Source organism: Hemitrygon akajei, chromosome 20 (genome assembly GCF_048418815.1).
Source record: "Hemitrygon akajei chromosome 20, sHemAka1.3, whole genome shotgun sequence".
Classification (NCBI taxonomy): Eukaryota; Metazoa; Chordata; class Chondrichthyes; order Myliobatiformes; family Dasyatidae; genus Hemitrygon; species Hemitrygon akajei.
Window position 1 is genome coordinate 28298736 of NC_133143.1, and position 26166 is coordinate 28324901.

The window sequence follows — 26166 nt, forward strand, 5'->3', positions numbered from 1 at the left end:
GCAAACTTAGAGTCTATTCCCCCCCCCACCCCCGAAGCAAAACCCCACTTTCAAATAAGAGACTTGTCATCAATTTAAAAATGCAACCTTTATTTAGGCTAGGTCTCAATGAGCTATTCCAGGGGTATTACATCCCTTTCACAACAGAGCTCAGTTGCCAATACCGTATTGAATGTCAGTCTGCACTGGTCTAACCCAAAAAAAAAATCATGGCCCCTGTGCCTTTGGCATACTTTGAATGTCGAAACTGCTAGATCAACTCGTTTTCACACAAGTGTTCAATGTAACAAGATAACCCAAGGACCGTCACAGGATTTTTAACAAACCAAATTTAATAGAGACGTAGAAAATTTTGGGCAGATTTTGGTCAAAGAGGAGGGATTTACAGAATGCCTGAAAGGAGGGTAAAAGAGGCAGGCCCAAGGGAAATCATGGGTCATGAATAATTAAATTTGATAGTGACCAACAAGCAAGGATTGGAAGAGCACAGATTACAGAGATAATACGAATCAAGTCCATGGATGAAAACCCGGGAAAAAAGGTAATAAGAAATAGGAGCAGGAGTCGGCCATCTGGCCTGTTGAGCCTGCTCCGCCATTTAATAAATCATGGCTGATCTGGCCATGGACTCATCTCCACCTACTTGCCATTTTCCCCATAACCCTCAATTCCCCTACTATGCAAAAAATCTATCCAACCTTGTCTTAAATATATTTAGTGAGGCAGCCTCCAATGCTTCGAGCAGAGGATTCCACAGATTCACCACTCTCCGTCCTAAATCTACTCCCCCGAATCTTGAGGCTATGTCCCCAGCAAACTGAGCAAGTTTAAGCAATGCACGTTATATTTATCATATTAAATGATAGAAGGCAATAGCATCCCTTTCTCCACTGGTAAAATACTCTTCCAGTTGGATCTTTATACAAAATGAGAAATGCCTTTCACCTGTTACAAGGCAGGCAGATGTGCATTTTTTCTCCATTATCAATGTGGTGGGTGATACATTGCTGATTTTATCAGCTGACAAACAAGAGAAAATCTGCAGAGGCTGGAAATCTGAGACACACACGCGCGCGCACACGCACACGCAGCACCTATGGGAGTAAAAAATGTACAGTCGACATTTTGCATTTTGGGCCAAAACTCTTCTGCAGGACTGGAGAAGAAAAATTGAGGAATAGATATAAATGGTGGGGGGGGGGGGGGGGCACTAGGTGATGGGTGATGGGTGAAACCTAGAGTGGGAGGGATGAAGTGAAGAGCTGGGAAGTTGATTGGTGAAAGAGACAGAAGGCCGTGGAAGGAAGAAAAAGATGGGAGGAGCACAGTAGGGAAACCATGGGTGGGCATGGAGATAAATTGACAGAAGGAAAAGGGGATAGGAAATGGTGAATGTTACCAGCTTTTGTTTTCTGTTCTCAGTTGAGTAGATTCAGGAGGCCCCTCAGTGGCTGAAATGATGTTAACCCACACTATCTGTGTAATTAGGGTATTCATACATAACAATTACAAGAGCTGGATAAAATACAGATTTCCAAAATTCGGAAACAATTAGTCAATGCTTCACACTGGGCCAGGACGGGTTAAAATCTACTACAAAAGGCCAAAGCCTCAATAGTGTAAAGGCTCAAAGCTGTAATCATACCATGGCACAATGATCAAAAGTTAGAGCTGGTCAGAGTTTTAACCAACAGAGTTGTACTGACTGTTTATTCATACTTCTGCCACAAGATCTGCATTATTTCAACTGGGTATTTTTTTAAGCCTGGTCATGCACAACTATTCTGAAGGATAGCAAAACATATTCACAAGTCTGTTTAGGAATAATTTTTTTTTAAAAAAAGGTTGAAAGAATAGTTAAATAAAGTTACACTGTTACCTACATCTAAATGCTTAAATTACATACATCTTTACTGGAGTCACTTTGACTGGAAAATGATCACCCTCAGATCCAAAAATGCTGTAGTGATTCTTAAGATAATCTCAGTGAAAGAAGCAGGATCCAAGAGCAGTTCATTCACTGCTGACATACAGGAATATCTGCTCGAGTCATAGAGTTTGGCTTCTTCCAAGGTACCCTTTAAATGACCTTGGAGATACTTGGAATTCTCCACTTTTTTTTTTGGGTTACACCCACTAAAAGACAAGTGACAGAGGTCTGCAAAAGACTCTGTGATATCTTAGTTCTTTGTCACCATTTTTACTCAGTTTGGATCTTATTTCACATTGCCTCATAACCGTAATCATTCTACAAGTACACACTGTGTCATAAATCCTATTGTGCAGTGGGAAGCTCCAAGTGCTGTTGATGTATTTGACAGTCCAGGCTTTCCCACAGCTCGATTCCCAGTGCTGTTTAATGGACAAGAGTGACTTGCACTCATTCCGCATGGTCCTTTGTTGACCTGCTGAGATCCAAACCAGAAGTCGGTTTTGTGATTCAAGACGTTGCCGCTTCCTTGGCCACGTAGTGTGAAGCTTCGAGTGCTTAGCACACGAGATTAGGTGTCAACCAGCGGGCAGATAGCCAAGTGTGCAGCGTGTTGGAAGAGTGGGAAGATGTACTTTCGCTGATTGTGTGAACTGCTCAGTCCTCATCCTGTTCAGTTGTATCAGTCAGGAGTAACTGGAGACCATTCCAACCCATGGATCAATACAATGCACAGCTTTCCTTCAGAGAAGCCCAGACCCCAATGGGTATAACAGTCCAACGAGATTCATGAGCCCAGGGTGGTTCGTACAATACTTAAAGTGTTATGATTGCAGATTTTAGTGTTAAATTAGATCAGGGCTGATGCCAACACAAAAGATGCCAGCTAAGTTACTAACTGAGCTAGTCCCAAATCCCTCTAAACCTTTCCTACTCACTGACATTTCCTCCATTCCAAGCAAATTCTCTTCCAACAGAGCACAGCTCCTGCAACTTATTTGCAACTCCTCAATAAGTGTAACATCCACAAAATACTTTACTTCATTGTCACCAAACAATTGACACTAGAGCGTACAATCATCACAGCGATATTTGATTCTGCGCTTCGCACTCCCTGAAGTACACATCGAAGAAAATATAATAAAAATTTAAATTATAAATCATAATTAGAAAATAGAAAAGGGAAAGTAAGGTAGTGCAAGTCAGGTCCAGATATTTGGAAGGTACGGCTGAGATCCTGGTCAGGATCTGGTCAGCAGTCTTATCACAGTTGGAAAGAAGCTGTTCCCAAATCTGGCCGTACAAATCTTCAAGCTCCTGAACATTCTCCCGGAGGGAAGAGGGACAAAAAGTGTGTTGGCTGGGTGGGTCGTGTCCTTGACTATCCTGGCAGCACTGCTCTGACAGCGTGTGGTGTAAAGTGAGTCTAAGGATGGAAGATTGGTTTGTGTGATGTGCTGGGCTATGTTCATGATCTTCTGCAGCTTCTACCGATCTTGGACAGGACAACTTCCATACCAGGTTGTGATGCACCCTAGAAGAATGCTTTCTACGGTGCACCTATAAAAATTAGTGAGGGTTTTAGGGGACAGGTCAAATTTCTTCAGCTTTCTCAGGAAGTAAAGGCACTGGTGGGCCTTCTTGGCAGTGGACTCTGCTTGGTTAGACCAAGTCAGGTCATTTGTGATATTCACCCCAAGGAACTTAAAGCTTTTGACCTGTTCCACCTGCGCACCACCGATGTAGATGGGGTTGTGCGGTCTGCTACTCCTTCTGAAGTCAACAACCAATTCCTTCGTCTTGCTGACATTGAGGGATAGGTTATTGTCTTCGCACCATGCCACCATGTTCTTAATTTCCTCTCTGTACTCAAACTCATCATTACCCAAGATACGGCCTACAATTGTGGTGTCATCAGCAAACTTATATTGAATTCGGTGGAAACTTGGCTACACAATCATGGGTGTACAGTGAGTACAGCAGGGGGCTGAGTACACAGCCTTGTGGGATACCGGTGCTCAGAGTGATTGTAGAGGAGAGCTTGTCCCCTATTTTTACAGCCTGGGTCCTGTCTGCGAGGAAGTCTGTGAGAAATACTTCAATGAGTCCTCACACGACCACCTGTAAGACAGCACAAGCAAGATGAAGGAACAGAAATATTTTCCTGATGAAGGGTCTCGGCCCAAAACGTCGACTGTTTACTCTTTTCCATTGATACTGCCTGGCCTGCGAGTTCCTCCAGCATTTCGTGCATGCTGCCTGGATCTCCAGCATTTGTTAGAGATATTTTCTAACAGGTCTTCTCATAAGCTCAGGGTGGCCTCAAGTGCTTCACTGTCAATTAAATACTTTGTGTCTTCACAACTGCAACATGGGAAAATGGCAGTCAGCGTGCACGGGGAATTGAAATAAAAACAGGAAGTGTCGAAACTCTCCTCAGACAGCTCAGCTCAGACAGCATGTATGGAAAGGGAAGCAGGATTACGGTTTCTTCATCTTCAGCCAGAAACGTTAACCAAGTTGCTTCTTCCAGAGATGCTGTCCTGACCTGTTTTTAGTTGACTCTCACCGTCTGCAGCTTCGGTTTTGATTTACCATTTTTCCACCATTTAATGTCATAACAACAGTATAATTGATTGAAGGAAACGCATCATCCATGTCACCAGAAAACGATCATACTCTGCTTTGAATAATGCCATAATCTCTTACGTTTAGTTCCAAGTTCAAACAAAGCCAGGTTTAAATATCTCATCAGTAAATAAAGTATCTTTGACAGTGCGGCCTTCCACGAGTCTGCTCCGCCATTTCATCATGGCTGGTCCATTTTCCCACTTGGCCCGAATCTCCTGCCTTCTCCCCGTATCCCTGCGTGCGCTAACTAATCGAGAGCCTATCAACCTCTGCCTTAAATATACCCAATGACTTGATCTCCACAGCTGCCCGTGGCAAGGAATTCCACAGATTCACCACCCCCGGCTGAAGAAATTCCTCCTCATCTCCGTTCTAAAAGTACACCCCTCTATTCTGAGGCTGTGTCTTTGACTCCCCCACCGTAGGAGGCATCCTCTCCACATCCCCTCTATTAAGGCCTTTCAGCTACATTATACTGAAGTATTATGCACCTCGTTTAAAGTGCTCAAGTCTATGCAGCGCAAACTCAACATAGTCTCAGATATGGAAGTGAAAGCGCACTCGGGAGTCTAGGCTGATACGGATACAATTCAAACCTTATTTCGATCTGCCCAGTTCTATAGCTTCCTCTGTGTTCTTGATCTGGTGAGAACACCAACCGTCAAATGAGCCTTCAGAGCAGGAGGCTCAGTAACAACCTGACACGGCCGTGATGCTCATTTTCCCTGAAGGAACTGCTACACATCTTGTCGATGGACGCACTGCAGCCTTTGCTTACCCTTGCTGGAGGAAATCACAAGTCGCAGGATCAGAATTGGCCTTTCCAGATATCCCACCCTAAAAAAACCTCACTTCAGGGAGGTAGCACCATCAATTTGCGGGAGACTCCCGGAACTTCCGGGAGAGGTGGGATGTCTGCCTTTCGAGTTTGCTCCACCACTCCATCATGCCGATTTGTTATCGATGTTCAGAGTGGCTGAAAGTCTGCTAACCAACTGGGCTGTCCTCTCTTAGATGGCATCAACCTTCAAAAGATGAGGATATTTTACAGTTGGGGAGTTGGTGCCCTTGAGGTGATGCAGGAGCGTGGAGGTGTCAGGAAATTAGTTACTAATAGATTCCCAACCTATGCCTTGCTCTTGTGGCCAAGGTATTCCTTTGGCTGATCTAGTCAAGCTTCTGATCAGCGATGACTTCAAAAATAGCGAAAATGGGGCCTTGATATTCAATGAAATTGTTTTTAAATTTTATTTATTGGGATACAGTGTGGAATAGGACCTTCCCGCCCTTCGAGCCACACCGCCCAGCAGACCCCGATTTAACCCCAGCCTAATCACAGGACCACGTCCAATGACCAACCAACCTACCAGCTGGTGGGTCTTTGGACTGAGAGAGGAAACCTGAGCACCTGGAGGAAACTCACAGGGAGAACGTACAAACTCTTTACAGGCAACAGTAGGAATTGCTGGTACTATAAAGCATTGTGCCAACCACTACACCAGCATGCCATTCATATCATTGCCAAGGTTATGTACTTTCTTCCCATTACACCGCTGGCATTTAGGGCAGCAACAAAGATCCTCCATCTCTGTTGGTATCGAAGGATTCTTCATTGCTGTTTCCATAACAATTTCTTTGACCAGTCAGGGTCGCTAGCCCCGAGCTGAACCCCTGAACCCGGAGGACAGGTGGGCCACTCTTAGCCTGGCCTCTACCCTTTGACCTGTCTGGCTTGGCTAACCCTATCAAGAGCCGAAACACAAGGCCCCGACACCAGCCACCATAGATCTCCAGCTGACTGAGGCACGCACGCCTCCAAATCACGACGAGGTTGTGGTCCTCTTGGAAGGCAAGGTGACAGGGTTAGACTCTTATTGGGATGGACATTACCTGGCCCACGTGCAGCACAAAGGTTAAATATCACTTAATGGCCCCTGCCTGAATGCAGTCAAACAAAGGCAGATGAAATCCCATGCCAATCTGAGACGAGAAAAGTAGAATGCTCCCCTACTCACCTTAGGCAATTGAATCCGGGGTTTGGCACTGCTCTGGCCTGCACTAACTTCAGACAGTGCTTACTCCAGCTCAGAAGGAGTGATTGATGGGTTAACTCTTTTGAAGGAGCAGACAGTTTGATGATGCCTGAAACTGAAGCCATTTCCCTTTGATCAACTGTTGCCAGTAGCAGCACATAGGCCTCCCCATCCCACCTTGTCCGACCGATCGGTACCTTCCCCAAAAGTGTTTGCACGTTCAAGGTGGGGAGGAAGGCCGTTACTGGGAAAAGAACAGTGGCTACTTCATTACAGGCCCCAGGACTTCAGGCAGAGACCGACAAACGAGTCCATTCTGTTCTGCGTGCATTCCCAGTGCCACTCAAAAGAGATTACTGAAGCCGTCTCTTGTTCGAGCAGAGTCAGCAATCAGCAAACAAGCCAGAACAGATTCCAGGAAGGGTGCGGAGAGCACTAACTAGCTTCAACACAGCAGCGGAATGAATGCCTTGTGGCTATATATATACACCCGCACTCATGCATATTTTAGTTACTTTCACAAGAGCCCATACCACGCATCTTGAGCTGGAAACCAGCCCATTGCCAGGTGCCGAACCACAGATTTGTTCATGCATATCCTTGTGGGGAAGTCAGCAGAGTAAAAAAAAACCCAGAAGGTAATAAACAAAATAACTCTGCAAAATAAAGTTGGTTGAAATCTGCACTTTAAACAGGAAACAAGCTGGCATTGTACACAAAGCCCGAGTCAGCAAGTTCCTCCAGTAGTTTTTTTTTCCCCTTTTGCTCTAGATGCCAACCTTTGCAATCTCGTGTGTCAACTACCCTCGCCCACTTCTCCCTTACCCCATCTGCTCATCTACTCGCTCCTCACCAAATTCCACCTATCGTCTGCCAACCTCCGCCTCACCCCTCCCAGTCCTGACCCAAATCACCAACCCATCCCTTTGCCTCCACAGGCGCCGCATCACCAAGTCCCTTTGCTACAGATATTTTTGTTTCTCTTTGCTCCAGATCCCAGGATTCCTGCAAATTCTTGAAAATCTGCCATCTCCTGATTTTGTTAATGACCAACGATAATTACTACAAGGGCTGTTCCTGACATAGCTGTATGACTATTAAAGGTCTGCTTCATTACTTCAATAAAGGGACAGTTGCAAATCTGAACAACACGCACAAAAGGCTGCAGGAGCTCAGAGATATTCCGTCTGGGTAGCCTGTAACCTGACTGCATGAACATTGATTTCTCGAACTTCCGGTAATAGTTCATGAATATGAACAAATTGCTGGAGGAGAACTTCATTCAGCATACCAAGTTTGGCGATGACATTAAATTCAGCGGAAGAACAACTTGTACAAAGGCTACAGAAAGTCTGCAGAGAGATGGGTTAAGTGAGTGGTCAAGAATCTGGAGGGCAAAATACATCAACAATTTACTTATAGAGCACTTTTCATACAAATGGTTATTAAAAGTTTTATTTTATTGAAATACAGCGCAAAATAGGCCTTTTGAGCCACGCTGCCCAGCTATCGCCCGATTTGATCTAAGCCTAATCGCAAGACAATTTACCATGACCAACCAATGCCTTTGGACTGTGGGAGGAAACGAGAGTACCCAGAGGAAACATACAAACTCCTTACAGTCAGTAGCGGAAATTGAACCCGTCACCTGTACCGTAAAACTTTGCGCTAACTGTGTCACCCCACAAACTTTGATATAAAGTGCTTTACAGTGGGATAAAGTACAAGCATGAAAATAAAATAAAAATAAAACATGAAAATAGAAGACAAAAGATGTTTGTTAAAAGCAAGGTTAAATAAATAGATTTTGAGCTAGCGTTAACCGAGCCCGCATCCCTTATAGTTTTAGTTATTGAGTTCCACAGCTTTGGCGCGTAGTTCAGAAAAGCTGACCTGTCAGTTATCTTTCAAGGCAGATTGTTTAAAATTAAGAGACCAGCAGAAGAAGACCCAAGAGCTCGTGCAGGATTATAAAAGTAAGTGATTATGCGATGTAGATTATTGAGAGCTTTAAAAACAATGAAGAGAACTGACAACAACTAAATGACAAAACTGTAAAATGTATTGAGATTGCAAAGAGGCAATTTGTAAACACACCATTCTTCTCTTCAAGTATTTAGTAGGATTAATTACACCCCAAAAAAGGTTGAAAACAAATCTGAATTCCGTAATTGGCCATTTGAAGTTACATCCATTTTTAGACAAAGTTATTGTTACTGTCATAGGTCAATTCAATGACAGAGTTACTCCTTAGCTTGTGTCCAATTATAAGAAATTAAGAGGCCTTGCATAATTAATGGCCATTTCAAAACTTAGTATCAGGTCTTGCCACACTCGGCATTTCACAATATGAATTCCCATGCCCCGATGCCTGGTTGCATTGTAATGAAATCCTCCTGCCTGTGGTGGTGCTGCAGCAACCCATTAAAACAAACATCCGCAGTCATGAACTTACATGAACAGTTTCCACTGCATAGGGAGGTACAGCCTTGAGCCAATTGATCAACTATCCACTTACACTAATCCCATCCTGCACCTCCACACATTCTGATCACCAACCCCACTCTCCACAATTCTACCAAGTAAGGCGATCCAGCCTACAGGCAAACACACGTCTGAGATGCGGGAGGAAGCCCGCAGCACCCGGACAACCTGGAGCACACCCGGAGGAAACCCATGCCATCTCAGGGAGAACATACAGACTATATAATGGTAGCCGGGGTGAGGACGTAACCCGAGTTTCAATGTCGCAAGTGAGCAACTACTGGCTGCAAGACTGTGCCACCTCAGTAATGCAGCAAATCAAAACACAACATTTGGCATTCAAAAGGGAGGCCAAACTGCAAGCCTCACCCGATCTAATTATCCACTGAACCCCATCTCCATCAATAAATGACCGCCCGGAAGTAGATGTGGGGGGGGAAAAAAGCACTCTGGTTCTCTTCAGCCAGCTTTTCGGTGCCGACTTTCTGCAAATTGGCAGCACAGGCAGAAATAAACGGTGAAACATCTGATAATAGGGCAAGTGGGAAGAGAAAGCACAAGATAACTGAACATTCAAAGTTTCAGGAACATGTTCTTCCTCCTGCCATCAGACTTCTGAACAGCTGATGAACACTTTGCATCTTATGCAATTGTTATTTTTTGCAACACATGTTAATTTTTAAGTTTTGCACTGTACCGCTGCAGCAAAATAACCGATGTCACACCATACTGTGTGTCACTGAAGCAAAGAAAACTACCATCAGACCAGCAAGGAAGGAAGAGTAAAGATTCTGCGTTTGCCAGATATCCAGAGTAACACGCACAAAATGCTGGAGGAACTCAGCAGGTCAGGCAGCATCCACGGAAATTAATATAGAGAAACGGAGCCCCTGGTGAAGGGTGTCGGCCCAAAGCACCAAGTCTTTATTCCTTTCCACAGACGGAGAAGGCAGGAGAACGGAGTTGAGAGTGATAATAAATCAGCCACGGTGGGATGGCAGACTCGATGGGTTGAAGGACCTTGTTCTGCTTCTGTCTTATGCTGCCTGACCTGCTGAGATCTTCCAGCTTTTTGTGCATGTTACAAGAACGCTGGCAAAGAGGCAAGTGCAAGCAAGGGTGGAAATAACAAGAAAAAACTTCAGCTTTGCGAGAAACACAGACGCGAGGAAGTCTGCGGATACTGGAAATCCAAAGTAACACACTCAAAATGCTGGAGGGACTTGGCGGGTCAGGTAATAGGTGAAAGAAACTGATAGGAGAAGAGAGTGGACAACAGGAGAAAAGGACCCAGGGGAAAGTAATAGGCAGGTGAGAAGAAGTGAAAGGTCGTAAATTGGGGGAACGGCTTTGTCGAGCACCTCCATGACATATACCACAATAGGACTGCTCGGTGGCCGAGCACCTTAATTCCCATTCCCATGTGTCGCTCTGTGGCCTCCTCCTGTGCCAAGATGAGGCCACCCTCAAGGTGCAGGAACAACACCTTATATTCTTTCTGAGTACCTTGTATTCTGTCTGACTACCTTTCAACCTGATGGCATGAATGTCGATTTCTCGTCACGCTGAGCAAATTTCCACCCCCGCTGTGGTGAACTAGATATACCTGTCTGACTGCTCCTGTGGCTCCTCCCACAGACCCTGCTGACTGCTCCTGTGGCTCCTCCCACAGACCCCTGTATAAAGGCGACTGTGGTCTGCTGCTCTCCCTCATTTTCCCAGGATGTAGTGTTCTTCTTCAGTCAATAAAAGCCGATATCTCACTTCCTAAGTCTCAGCGTGAGTTATTGATGGTGCATCACCCGCCCACTCTGATCTTTCTTTTTTACCTCTTCCACCCACCTAGCTGCACCCATCACCTTCCAACTAGCCTCATTCCCCTCCCCTTGCCTTCTTATTTTGACATCTCCCCCCTTCCTAGTCCTGAAGGGTCTTGGGCCAAAACATCGACTGTTTAGTCGGTTCCGCAGATTTGCCTGACCTACCAAGTTCCTCCAGGGCTCTGTGCATGTTAGTTTTGTGAGAAGGCTGTCTTTGACAATTCTGTCAAGTCAGGCAAGGATGTTTATATGATTCCCAGGGTACAGTGGGACTATATTCTGTAGTCAGCTCAGGGTTTGGAAAGAATGCTTTGCAGGGGGAGGGGCAGCTGCACCGAGGGGAGATTAAGAGACGGCTAGTATGGGGGTGGGGGGGGAGAAAATGAATGAAAACAAAGAAAATGAGTCAGAACCCAGTATACTTCAAGTGGGCACAGACTAAATGTTAAACTTGCTGCGAAATGCCCCTTGTGTGCAACTGATTGGCAGAACCGGAGAGATGTTGATGGGAATGTGGGGAGAATAAAGTGGAATTAGTGTAAATGGGTTAGTATGACTCTAGGGGGCTGAAGGGCCTTTATCCACACTGTATCTAAATTGACTTGTACATTCACAGAGCTGACAAGGCACAAATTCAGTTGGCAGGACATTCCTGATGAACCACATCGGCCTCTCGCTCCCAGAAACTCTCCAGTTTATTCAATAGGCCCACCGCAGAATGCTGTTTAGTCTTGCAATTTAAATGCCACTGACTCACTTTTCATGCCATTGATTGCTAACTTTAAACTTAAAAGTTATAAAAAGTGGATTTATCTACTACATTGAGGCAAGAGCACAGACTATTTAAAGAACAGTGGAAATCATGCCCATTTTAAAAAAAACAAGAAAACCTATTATTACTGCTTCTCTGCCTCTTCGTCTAACCTATGCTTGGTTCTAGAGAGTTAATAAATACTGTAATAAGTATGGGATTGGCACCCTTCCATCTCTGGCCTGGCGTCTCCAGGAAGTGCAGATGAATTCTGGGATTGTGCTATAACAAGCATGGGGCAAACTCAGTGACTGGCCTAGAAATGTTATATGGTGATTAAACTGTAACACGTGGCCAATGAGCAGCCAGCCAGCCACCTTCTAAAGACCTCTAGGATAACAGGGCTAAAGGAGGGGGTCAGGGTTCCAGAGCTAGGGCCATCCTCTCCAGGCACCATTCCTGCAAGGGTAACACTTTTTACGATACATGCCGGTGATATTAAACGCAATTCTGATTGTGCATCACTGAACTGTGGCTCGTTTTCACGCACCATGGTCGTGCATGGCTGGGTTAACCAGCTGAAGGGGCATGACAGTTGGACAGAAATATTGGCTCTTCAGATATTTTAAAGTCTTTAACTCTCAAATCTACCAGATTATTAAAAACTCACATACATGTCCTTCAGAACCCAAATTGCTGTAATAAAGGCAGAATTATAATCGTGATTCCTGTAACAATGTTCTTCAATATCAGATTATCAATTAGGACTATTTGTTTGTCTCCTGAACTCTTTTTTAAAAATCATCTCTCTTCACCTTTGCTGACCTCTCGTCTTTGCTGTTATCATCAAACTGATCACCTGGTTCAGATTGACGCAATACACAAAGAACCTGCCTGGGTGAGGTGACGTGTTAAATTGCACTTTCTAATAAAATTCATTGTTAATGCATTGCAATAGAGAAACTTCTTTAAATACTCTAAAAGAAAAGAAAATATTTTCTTTTTCTTTTAAAGTGTTTAACCAAGCTTCTCACCCCTGAATAGATGAAGCATCAGATCTAATTAGGAAGGTCTATGCTACCAATTCATTTATTGGAGAGGGCTTAAAATCTTAGTTTGGACTGTGGTCATTGTCACCGACGGCATCCAAATGATGCTTCAAAAGGGACGCAACCACGAAGCCGTCACTAATAGGACACATTAGGTCATGTGACAGAAACTTTGATCGAGAAACATTTCAAACAGGGAGCAGAGTGAGCTGACCATCTTTAGACAAAGCATTTGAGTTTCAGTCCTACCAGTGTCATTGGCACTGAGGTGCAGGAAATGTGCAATGTGCCAGAGAAACTAAGGGTTAGACAAAGTCACAAAGAGAGGGCAGAGCAGGGCCTGAGCAAACTTGAAGGCAAATTCTTTGGTGGACCAGGAGCCCATGTTGTTAACAAGTACAAATGATGGGCAAGTGAAACTGTATGAAAGTTCAAAGAGAATCAATAGTGGAATATGGAAGGCTGGAGGCAAATGAAGTATCACTGGAAGGAACAATTCATCTAATGTTTTAAATATACGTATCTAAGGGCACATAGCAACACACTGGAGGAAAAAAATAGCAGTGGAATGGAGAGCCAGCAATCCCCTCCATCCACGTGTGAGGGCAACATGCTGAATCTAGACAGTTACACAAATAAATTGTGGTTCTATTATTTCAAACAGTTTTCATTCATGGACTAAACATCTTGTAACATCTTCCAAATATTTGAAGTTTTTGAGCCACAGTTTGTGATGACTGGACATGGAATATCTTTCGTATTTGTCATCAAATACACTTCCAGAAGATCCGAAAGAAAATGCTGAACGCAAAACTAACAAGACTGACTTAACAATTTCATCCTCGGTATGACCGAAACCTTTCCTTTTATCTGGACTCTCACAAAAGCACCAAGTAGGAGAAGCCTGGTGTTCAAATAATCAAACTCTGGCAGTAAACTCCGATGGAAACCCTCTTGGAAGCTTTTTGCCTCCACAACTTACTTCCTTTTCCTCCCCCCGTGACTGTGCTGCCCACCCACCTCACACTGCTAATGAAGCTCTCTTGCACAGAACCCATACTGTACCAACAATCACCAGCTGACTCTGGTAAAATGCTAATTATCAGGGCTAGGCCAATCCTTATCCAATTTGTAGAAAATGGGTCACAGTGAAATATCTGTGGAAATGAATAAACTGTCGCTGTTTCAGGTTGAGACCCTTCATCAAGACTGGAAAGAAAGTTTCGTCCCCCTTCCTTACCAGTCCTGAAGGGTCTCACCTTGAACTATCAACTGTTTATTCATTTCCACAGATGCTGCCTGACCTGCAGAGTTCTTCCAGCATTTTGTCTGTGTTGCTCCAGATTTCCAGCCCCTGCAGAATCCCATGTGTTTAATCACAGTAAAAGTATACCGCCCACAGTAGTGACTGGCTTACTGAGACTTAATAAGCGTACAGGGCGCCTCAAATCCACCTGGAATGGTATATTTATCCTCAGTCTGAATTTTTCCTTCCTTAAAAGCAAGAGCTATCCTCCGCATGTGCTGTTGCAGGTGCACAGATAAAATCAGGAAGATCAAGAAGTCAATGAGATAAATGTTTCCACGCCCAGAAGGCTCACCAGAGATGCAGGTACTGTACTTGAATATTCCAGCTCAGACCTGGCTTGATCCATATGCATTAGAAAGCAGCAACCTCAAAACAGCCCAAACCACAATGACAAGCTTTCTGAAGCAAAGAGAATGTAGCACTCCCTCAGTGGAAGATCCAAAACAGATACAAACAGCAAAGGTAAACAAAGAAATATATCAAGAATGCATTGAAAACCTCCTGCAATAAGAGGTAACATCCTTACTAACAATGTCTCTCTGAACGTATGCTGCCTGACATGCTAAGTATTCCCATCACTTTCTCATTCCATTTCGGGATTTTCAGCATCTAGTTTTAGGCTTTTTACTCAATTTGATTAAAAGGTTCCGCTTTAACGCTGGTCTTGGGTCAAGTGACATCCAACATCAGGAACGAAAGCTTTATTAAGAAATTTTAAATTGTAATGAATGGTAATTCCTGGGTTTTACCAGTTCATTGGACCAGTCCAGGACCCAGCGTGTAAGTGCGATTGCGAAGAAAGCACAACAGCGCCTTTACTTCCCTAGGAATTTGCAGAGATTTAGCATGACATATAAAACTTTAACAAACTTCTATAGGTGTGTTGTGGAGAGTATACTGACTGGCTGCAACACGTATGGGATCACCAATGCCTTTGAATGGAAAAATCCTACAAAAGGTAGTGGAGTGGGCCCAGCACATCACGGGTAAAGCCCTCCCAACCACTGAGCACTGCCGAAGGAAAGCAACATCCATCATCAGCCACCCAGTCCAGGCTCTTTTCTCACTGCTGCCATCATGCAGAAGGTACAAGAGCCTCAGGACTCACACCACCAAGTGAGAAGAACAGCCACCTCCCCTCAACCATCAGGCTCTTGAACAAAAGGGGAAAACCACACTCACCTGCCCACCATTGTGTTGCTCCCACAACCAATAATCTCATTTGAAGTACTCTTTATTTTATTATTTCATATTCTTGTTATTTATATTTGCATTTGCATAGTTTGTTGACTCCTGCAATTTGATCTTTTGTTGAATCCTATTATGGTTACTGTTCTATAGACTTGCTGAGTTTACCAGCAGGAAAATGAACCTCAGAGTTGAATGTGGTGACATATATGTACTCTGAAAATAAAAGTTACTTAAACTTTTGACCCTTTAGACGTTATCGAGTTGTTTTGATGCACATGGAACGATCAAAAAAGATGCAGAACCTACGCAGGGATTGGAACAGGACTCCGCACATTGTATGATGCACACCAATGTCATTCACACCAAAGAATGACTAGACATGGGTAAAATTATGAATTGCTAAACACTCATTAACTTAGGGTGGCCAGATAGTTTAGATACAATTATAAAATAGTAACTGGAGCACTGTCGAATAAGCAGGATCTTCACTGGAGAATATTACAGCTTCTGTTAAACAAGACTGATCTACTTATGGAAGGCCCTACAAATCACACAATAACTAGGCAAAATAAATGTGTACACAAAAGAGGGAGGTATTTTCAGTCATCAGTCATAGGAATTAACAGTACAGCAATCACTAGATTTAAAGAAAAAACAATCAAAAGCTTTTCTGAGTAAATAAAGGAGAAATTGGTTTTCCGGTAATGGAATTAATTAGGCTTATTATCACTGACATATTGTGTGAAATTTGTTCTTTTGTGGCAGCAGTGCAGTGTATAAAAATTACTATAAATTACAATATTAAGAAACAGTGCAAAAAAAAGCAAAATAGTAACGCAGTGTTCAGCAACCGTTCAGAAATCTGTTGGCGGTGGGGAAGCAGCTGTTCCTAAAGTGCTGAGCGTGCATCTTTGGCCCTCTGCGTTAACGGCGAGAGAGGGCACATCCTGATTGCTGAGGGCCCTTTCTGACCAATGCCACCTTCTTGAGGCCCTACCTTCTGAAGATGTCCTTGATTGCAGGGAAGCTAGTGCCCATGATGAAGCTGGCCGAGACTATAACCCTCTGTAGATTCCTCCAGTTCTGTGCATTGGTGCCTGCACGTCAGGATGCTTTTCGGTACATCTGTGTAAATTTGTCAGTCTTTGGACACGTAACAAATCTCCCCAAACTCCTAATGAAATACAGCCGCTGGTGTGACTTCTCCATGGTTGTATCAATATGTTGGGCCCCAAGATAGATCTTCAGCGATGGCGACACCTGGGGAACCTGAAGCTGCTCCCCCTTTCCATCGCTGACCTCTCAATAAGAACTACAGAGTGTTCTCCCGACCTTCCCTTTCTGAAGCTCACAGTCAACACCTTGGTCTTACTGACATCGTGTGCAAGGTCATTGTTGCGATAACCCTCAACCAGCTGATCTACCTCACTCCTGTATGCCTTCTCGTCACCCGAGATTCTGCCGATACGTAGGTGGCTGTTCCTCGGCACACAGTGCTGAACATCAGCACAGTAGAAAAGTAGGCCAAATACTCATCCTTGATGTGCGCCCACGTTGAATAAAAGTAGTTGTTAGACTACACCCAGGTTTTCCAGAAGGTGTACTCTTTTGGTATATAAAAAAGATTTAAATTCCCTTTACAAATTATTTTGATTTTCCAAGTAATTCATAGGCTTTGAGGCCTGTTTTGTGTGAAACTAATGAGTACAAGAGGGATTGGAACATCGTTTTACTGGCACCCTCCTGGCAGCACCAATGGATAGGATTCACTTTGTCACACGTACATTGGAACATTACAGTGAAATGCATCGTTGTGTCAAATCCAATGAGTGAGTATTGTACTGGGCAGCCCACAAGTGTCACCACACTTCCAGTGCCAAAATAGCCTGCCTACAGCTCACTAACCCTAACCGGCATGTCTTGGAACGCCAGAGGAAACTGAAGCACTCAGACGAATCCCACATACATACTCTTTACGGGCAGTGGCAGGATTTGAACCCCAATTGGTGATCGCTGGTGCTACAATGGCATTACACAAATGCAATACAAACTGATCTTTCAGCCCCCTAATCCATCATAGATACCTCCTCAAAGCCACCTTCAATTGCTCATTCTTCACAGCCATTTCTTCAATTGTTCATTCTTCACAGCCATTTCTTCAATTGTTCATTCTTCACAGCCATTTCTTCCATTGCTCATTCAGCTTCCACCTCTTTCCACCCCAAACACCAGCTAATCAACTGGTCCACATGATATTCCCAATGCCGTCTTAACCTTTCTGTGGGTTTATCCTGACCCGCTCACTGGAACTCCTCGATCTTTACATTCCCATAAGCATTGTCTACTCTATTGAATCGAAACTTGGATCAGGTTCTAACCTCAGTGGTGCACATGGAGCGCAGGAACAGGAGGTATGGACACACAAGTCAGTGAATGTGGCAGAGCACGTTGAGAGAACGGTTAACACAATGTACACAGCTCTGTTAATTGCAGCCCAGAGTACAAAAGCAGGAAAGTCACATTGGCATCCCCGCCTCAAATGGAGCATCATGTTCAATGCTGGCTGCCACATTATAGTGAAAACATTAAGGCTTCTCTGATGATTTATGGGAATGTAGTTCCTCAGCATCTGAGATCAGGACTGCTTTCTTCGCAAAGAAGGCCAAGGGGATACTTAGTCAAAGTATGTCCAGGGAATGAAGGGACAAAGGGAGACGGCAAGAGATTGGGGCTGACAGGGAAAATGGACCAGCCATGATGAAATGGCGGAGTGACACGATGGTCCAAATGGCCTAATTCTGCTCCAGTATCTTATGGTCTTCTGGTCCATATAAAAGGATGAGTGGTCTGTACAGAGTGGATCGTGGGAAGTCGAGGAATAGACTTTCCTTGAAAGAATAGAAATAAAGAATAAAAGATGGAGTAGATAGTGGGAGGTGGAGGAATAGATTTTCCAGGTATGAAATAAAGAATAATAGAATTATAGTGATATGAGGGAAATGGTTTTTTTAAAATATGGGCATGTTGGAATCTGGATTGTACTGCTTCAGATGGAGTGGAGACAGACTTTGTTGTTTAATGAAATGATCCAACAGAGAAGATATGGCATGTGGGAATGCAGAAATAGTTCCAGTAAGAGGTTCAGGATAAACACCTAGAAAGGTTAAAATGTCAATGGGCTATCATGTCGACTAGTTGATTCTGTCAAGGAGAGATACAGAGAAAGGGCCTGCTGTGGAACCAACAATTGGCAGGAGAACCACTGGTACTGCTGTTTATTATGCTGATGAACAGCTGTGCCAATTCCCCCTACCCCGACCAAGGGGTGCATTTCTGGACTGATTTTGTCTGCTGTTGTCCCTTAAGCTGCTTGGGAAATGCAGAACTTAAGAGATTGGGTGGGTGGGATTGGCAGCATTTCAGCTGGAGTACACAAGCAACAGGACAGACAGGTCTGAAAAAAGAAATAGGGAGAACGTAAAGTATTAAAATCATGCATAGTCACCAATCATCCATCATCTCCATCTCCATGGATATGGTTTGTAACGGCTTGCCAGTGGCAGATGTACCAGGGTGACTGAATGTCAGACAATGGGAAATCAAGTGGTGACGTGAGCGGGCTGGTGGATCTCAGGTTACTGAACAAGCAATCCCGAGCTAATAATACAAATTCCCTGGCAATTATGAATTCGACTCCAAAATCTAAAATGAGTTTGAAATTAAAAATAAGCAGCATTTAAAGCAGCTGTAAAGATATCGGACTGTCGAGATTCAAAGTGGTTCACCCGAGTCCATTGGGAAGGGGGATCAGTTGGTCTTTTTAAAGTTAAAACACAACTCAAGTAACACAGCAATATGGTTATCTATTCTGAAAAATGGCCTATCAAACTACTCAACTGTAACACCACTCTGCAAGAGCAATAAGGATTGTTCTGAAAAATGGGCCTATGTCCAAAAGAATAATTATGTGCTTTTATTTGTAAAAAAGTCAAAATAAAGAAGCTCCCAGACTGAAACTGCTCACTTGCCTCTCTCCTTCAGGATATCTGTCTTAAGGGGGCACTGCTGCATTCCCTGACTAAATTTCAGACACATTAAAGGCACAGATTAACTTTGTTTGCTGTATACAGTACATTAGGAAATTGCTGTGGTGATTGGCACGACGTGCCACAAAACCTGACATTCAATAATTATAAAGAACAAGGAATTTTTTTTAAACAACAAAATTAGAAATACAGATATGGAATAAAATGAGCACAAATACAAATACCAGAATGTACAATTTAAATGGAATTTTTAAGGTGTTTAAGGTGCAGTGCAACAGGGGTAATAGAAAGAGGGCGAGGGCTAACTAGAACGGCTGGGGACAGAAACTTTTAGGATGGCATGAAGTTTTTGTTTTAGTAGCCCTATAGTGCTTTCCAGAATGGAGCTTTTGGAAAGGCAGTCTTGGAAAAGGCATTATGTCAGAGTGACTATTTACATTGGGATTGGAAAACATGACAAGACCCTGATGGGAACATCAGTTAGTAGAGAACACCAGATCAGGTGATTAAAACTTAGTCCGAGGCAGTTTTAGGAAGCATTTTCGTCAGAGAATTCTTTCGGAATGAGCCTAAACAACAGAGTGACCACCACTGGGAGAATGATTAAAATCAAAGAGACCAGAATCAGAGGAGCACAGAGACTCCTGATGTTTGTACTGCACCTCCAGAGGTTAAAGAAAAAGGAAGAAAGCGTGCACAATTTTCAACTACGGTGCGTTGCACAATATGAATTCTTGAAAGGAAATGGCGTGAATTTTGCGGGATAATGTCACCTTTTCCACACGAGTTCTAACAAGGGAGAGCAGGCTGCAGGAATCCCGGCCCTTTGCTGGCTGGGAATCTGCTCAAGTCCCTTATAGACAAACTAAACTTACTTAGGCAAGGAAGCAAGGCATGCTTGAAATTAAGCACGTTCTAAATCTAGATGTTTAGATTTAAAGTGCTCTGTTTTTGAGAATTTTATGATTTGAATTTAAGATGTCAATATCTTTGAATGCTGGTTTGACAACTGAGACAGCTGGCTGAAGGACTGTGGCGGAACCAGCTGTTACTTTTTCTCTTATTGTGTATGCATGGGGAGGGGGCCTGTTCCCACTCCAACTGAAGGCCCCAACATTAAAGCGACTTGGAAGAAATGGAGGAGGTTCCATACAGCTAAATGCTCCAGGGACGTGCAATGTGGAAGTACAAACAGCTCTCTGCTAACCACAGACCCTGCACCAGTGTGAACCAGCACACTAGTGTTCCACAGCACATCAATGTTAATATGTGTCCATCTGTCAAAACCAAAACGTCTTTGTGAATCAGAGTGTCAAGTGAACTGTGACTCCTCAGCCAGCACAAGACAGCTCTTGTTTTATTCTGAAGCAGTGCTTGGCTCTCCAAAATATATAAGATGTTTTTCCTACCCCCTCAGTAAACCATGCTGAAAGGGACAATTTTGGTTCTCCTTCAGTAATCCTGAAAAAACTCTATCTACACCTACATTACATTCAGGCCATTGTGCTGATTTTTTTTTAAAAACCCAACTCCCTTACTTTACCCCAAAAGTCTTACAAATATCAAATACATGCCAGTGAGCAGATTGTCAGTTACACACTTCCCTAGGCGATTAATGTTTCTGCACTTCTATTGCTTTGAAATTGAATACAATTTCTTCCTATTCATTCTGTGTGTCATAATGATGATTGCATGTATTCAATCTGTCCTTAACCTGTTATGTTCAAGGCACCAATCTAAGCTTTGCTGGTCTTAGCACATACTTGGGGATTACCATTGCAACAACTGTGTGGAACAAACAACAGTCCAGGAGACCGCAGTCACTGGGATACCCCACACCAACAAACACTGTTACTAATACACATTCTCATTAAATGTGATAAGGCACTTCACAACAATGGTACCGGGCAAAAGTCGATCGATAGTCAACAAGTGGTTAAAGAGAAAGTCGAAAAGTACTTTGTAGCGTTCGATAGCCTTTGGATGGTGGGGGCATTAGGGCCCCCGATTTCTTGGGGTAGGGTTGTGAATGCAACCCAATGTGAATGATAATCCTCATTCAGGGCAAAATACTGATGCAAGGCAAAGAAAGCCCTAGTGAAGGCAGTTCCTTTTGCCCTAGGGAAGCACAGGCTGCTGAAGACAGCCAATAGAATAAAGGTCAAGAGGCTGGAATAGGAGACACCAAGGCCTCGGTGCAGAGAAGGACTGCAGAAAAATACAGAGCAGCAGAGTAACAAAGTGATGAGGGCTCTTAAAATAGGGATCATAATGAACAGGTGTGAAGGCAGGGAGTGGGGGCTACAAGCAGGTGGAGAAATCTGCAGATGAACACAGAAATACATGGAACACACACAAATGCTGAAGGAACTCAGCAGGCCAGGCAGCATCTTTTCCATCGATGCCTCCTGGCCGGCTGAGTTCCTCCAGCATTTTGTGTGTGTTGCTTGGATTTCCAGCATCTGCAGATCTTCTCTTGTTTGTGACAGAAATAGACGCGCTTGACTGCAGCAGAGCTGCTCTTGACCCAGGTGAAGTTAAACCTAACCACGCTTACTCCTGACACACATATCCGGATTGCAGTAAATGTGAAGTTCAAACTTTGGAAAAGCTCTCTGATCACACAAAAACTTCAATCTGCAAAGACATCATTGTGCTTGATATGCAACTATAAATTCTCTTCATTTACTTGAAAAACAAAAACACAAACTAGAATTGATTGGACTTTTGATTGATTGCCTTAAATGGATCCAATGAAGATTTTCATTGAAGAGCAGATTTAAAAAAAATTAATTGTAAACTGCTTCCTGTTTTCCAAGTATTGGAGTGAAAGCCACATTTCATTCCCTTCTATGTCAGATCTCTTGAATAAACTTATTTCCTCACTTGGTTATTTTGCTTTTCACAGGATACATAATGTAACCCAAAGTGTGCAAGTGTATTCCAAATCCTTTGTCAGTGATCATCTCATTCAACATATAGTTTTGGGAAGAATATACAAACCCCATTTCCAGAGAAGTTGGGATATTTTTTCCAAAATGCAATAAAAACAAAAATCTGTGATATGTTAATTCACGTGAACCTTTATTTAACTGACAAAAGTACAAAGAAAAGATTTTCAATAGTTTTACTGACCAACTTAATTGTATTTTGTAAATATACACAAATTTAGAATTTGATGGCTGCAACACACTCAACAAAAGTTGGGACAGAGTTAAAATAAGATTGAAAAGTGCACAGAATATTCAAGTAACACCAGTTTGGAAGACTCCACATTAAGCAGGCTAATTGGTAGCAGGTGAGGTATCATGACTAGGTATAAAAGTAGCGTCCATCAAAGGCCCAGTCTTTGCAAGCAAGGATGGGTCGTGGCTCACCCCTTTGTGCCAAAATTCGTGAGAGAATTGTTAGTCAGTTCAAAAGGAACATTTCCCAACTCAAGATTGCAGAGAATTTAGGTCTTTCAACATCTACAGTACATAATATTGTGAGAAGATTCAGAGAATTCAGAGACATCTCAGTGCGTAAAGGGCAAGGTCAGAAACCACTGTTGAATGCGCGTGATCTTCGAGCCCTCAGGTGGCACTGCCTAAGAAACCGTCATGCTACTGTGACAATTATAGCCACCTGGGCTCGGGGGTACTTTGTCACTTTGAAAACCATTGTCACTTAACACAGTCCGTCGCTGCATCCAGAAATGCAATTTGAAACTGTATTACGCAAGGAGGAAGCCATACATCATCTCTATGCAGAAACGCCGGCGATTTCTCTGGGCCTGAGCTCGTCTCAGATGGACCGAAAGACTCTGGAACCGTGTGCTGTGGTCAGATGAGTCCACATTTCAGCTAGCTTTCAGAAAAAAATTAGCATTGAGTTCTCCGTGCCAAAGATGAAAACGACCATCCTGATTGTTATCAGCGAAAGGTGCAAAAGCCAGCATCTGTGATGGTATGGGGGTGCACCAGTGCCCACAGCATGGGTGAGTTGCATGTATGTGAAGGTACCATTGACTCTGAGGCATATATCTGGATTTTAGAGAGACGTCTCTTCCCGGGATGTCCATGCTTATTTCAGCAGGACAATGCCAGACCACATTCTGCACGGGCTACAACAGCGTGGCTTTGTAGACACAGAGTGTGTGTGCTTGACTGGCCAGCTGCCAGTCTAGATCTATCTCCTATTGAAAATGTATGGTGCATCATGAAGAGGAGAATCAGACAACGGAGACCACGGACTGTTGAGCAGCTGAAGTCTTGTATCAAGCAAGAATGGACAAAATTTCCAATTGCAAATCTACTACAAATAGTATCCTCAGTTGGAAGATGATTAAAAAGTGTTATTAAAAGGAAAGGTGAAGTAACACAATGGTAAACGTGCCTCTGCCCCAACTTTTGTTGAGTGTGTTGCAGTCATCAAATTCTAAATTTGTGTATATTTACAAAATACAATTAAGTTGGTCAGTAAAACTATTGAAAATCTTTTCTTTGTACTTTTGTCAGTTAAATAAAGGTTCACGTGAATTAACATATCACAGATTTTTGTTTTTATTGCATTTTGGAAAATATCCCAACTTTTCTGGAAATGGGGTTTGTACTTTCTGTGGTAAAATTGTAACACTTCCAAACTGGTTGTTTGGAGGAAGAGTACACAGTTATAAAAATACAATTATGTTTGGGAATAAATTAATGAAATGAAAACACACAAATTGTTTTGCTCTCATTTCAATTTCCATTTCTCATTAACACACAAGGCATAGGTTCAACCTAAAAAAAATCACTGAGGACTGCAAGAATGTAAAGCCTTGCAGTAGTCACTTAGGTGAACCTTGAAAACTATTCTAGAAATCTGACTACTCAAAACAGACCAGCCTTACAAAAATGCCCACCCCGTAAGCAAAATGACATTTAAACAACAGCCCCCCGTACCATGGAATCAGGAGCAGGGTATCTTTGCAGGAGTGGTTTTATGCACAGGTCACTGTTGCAGCTGCAGTAATATACATCCCACCTCTGCTACTGATCTAATATACTTCCCATCTTCGGTATTGCACAAATAAATGCACACTTCCACAATAAAACAAACACAGCCCAAAAATTTCCTTTAAAAATACATCCTCACTCACTTCTGCACCAATGCACACAACCCATGTTTATAACAGCCCAAATAAACTGCCTATTTTAATTCATGCAATAACACATTTACTACTGCCCCCACACAGTCCGCTTTTGGTTAATAGGCAAATCACAACGCAGCCCACATTTACACAGCGCACAATAAACACAGTTCACGTTTAAAGTGTGGATAGGAAAGCTGTGTGCACTTTTACAACAGATCCAAACCCAGTTCAGCATTATAACTGTGCCAATAAGTGCAACCATGACATAGGGGTAGAATGAGACCATTCTGCCCATCGAGTCTGTTCTGCTGTAACATCATGGCTGATTTTTACCTCCCTCACCCCATTCTCCTGTCATCTCCATGCAACTTTTGACTCCTTTAATAACCTATTAACCCCTACTTTAAGTGTAGGCAATGACTTAGCCCGCACAGCCGTCCATGACAATGAATTTCACAGATTCGCCAGCCTCTGGCTAAAGGAATTTCTCCTCATCTCTATTCTAAAGGGACATCCTTTTCTGAGGCTGTGTCCTCTGGTCCTAGCTGCCTCCACCATAGCACACACGACTATTAAAACAACACATTAATACAGTAAAGTAACCCAGACCCTCTTAACCACTGAACAAAAAAACTAAACCACTTTTACAATTATGCTGTTGACTGCAGCCCGCCTTTACAAATGTCGCCTTACACTTACACACACACCAGTCACTCACTCCTCTTCTCTCCTTTGCTCAGTTCCGCCCCCAACAGGCAACACAACGCTGGTGCACATTTCCAGCTCAGGGCAGGGGTTGCCCCTTGCACCAATCTGAGTGTCCGGACTGAAGCCCGCTCCATTCCCCTCACCAAGTGGGGCTACGCCCTGCTGTGTTTACAGGCTGCGCTTGTCGGCTGTCAAATTTCAGTCTTTTGCCGCTCTGCTCTCCCACCTCTTGCGCTTTGCTCCAGCCTGGACCGTGAGCGCTGCCACCGGCGTTCCGCAGCCCCCAGGACGCTGCAGTGCCCAAAGCAAACTTACCGCAAGCTCGGAGAACGCCGGAAAACTCCAATGCTGTAAAAAAGGGGAAGACCCAAAGGGAGTCCATCAGTCCCGTAGTCTAATAATCCCGTTCGGGAATGGTTGATAGTGATGAAGCGAATAACTAACAAAAAGTTTGTGAAGTTTTTTTTTGAGCCGCCTTGTCGCGAAACTAAGTTCGCTCCTGTCTTACTCAAAATCCGCCTATGAGTCACTGGTTTATGCATTTTAAGGGAACAGGAAACTTCAAACTCAAGGTGGGTTGGGCTTCTAGCGAGAGAAAATAGTCTCCTCCAATCAATCATCAGGGTGGATTCACTGGGCAAGAAGCAATTACTGAGTGGGAGAGAGAGAGACTACCAAGTGTGTACAGAACAGCAGCGCCTCTGCCAGCAGAAACGAGTCGTTTTGTTAGTGCGGGAGAGTGAAGGTTAAATGCTACATTTCAAACCCTCCCCACAGGAAAAAAAATTCTCAGACCATTTTCTTCCTTCTAATTAGCAGCGAGTAAGGCTGGAGAAAGGGAAGTGCAAAGAGCGAGGTGTGTGGGTGGGATTCTGACAGACCCTCTTGCCAGGCTAACCCTGCATCCACCTTTTTAGCACCTGGCAAGAGAGAGTTCTGTTGCGACCGGGACTTGTCTAAAACCAGAGGGCTTGCATTGAAGGTGAGAGGGGTAGATTCAAAGGGGATGTGAGGGGTAAGTTTTTTACTTGAGAGTAGTGGATGCCTGGAATGCGCTTCCTGGTATGGTGTTAGAGGCAAATACATTAGAGGCTTCTA

At 43.5% G+C, this 26166-nt stretch overlaps 1 protein-coding gene across 1 annotated transcript in view; it reads right to left on the reverse strand.

The window, feature by feature from the left end:
• tgfbr2b (transforming growth factor beta receptor 2b) overlaps nt 1-25598 on the reverse strand; it is an 80018-nt gene extending 54420 nt beyond the window's left edge. Inside the window, exon 1 of the mRNA XM_073024061.1 lies at nt 25384-25598. Coding sequence (XP_072880162.1) covers nt 25384-25450 — 67 coding nt within the window. The 5' untranslated portion in view covers nt 25451-25598. The remainder of the gene's footprint in view (nt 1-25383) is intronic.
• Between the last annotated feature and the right edge of the window lie 568 nt (nt 25599-26166).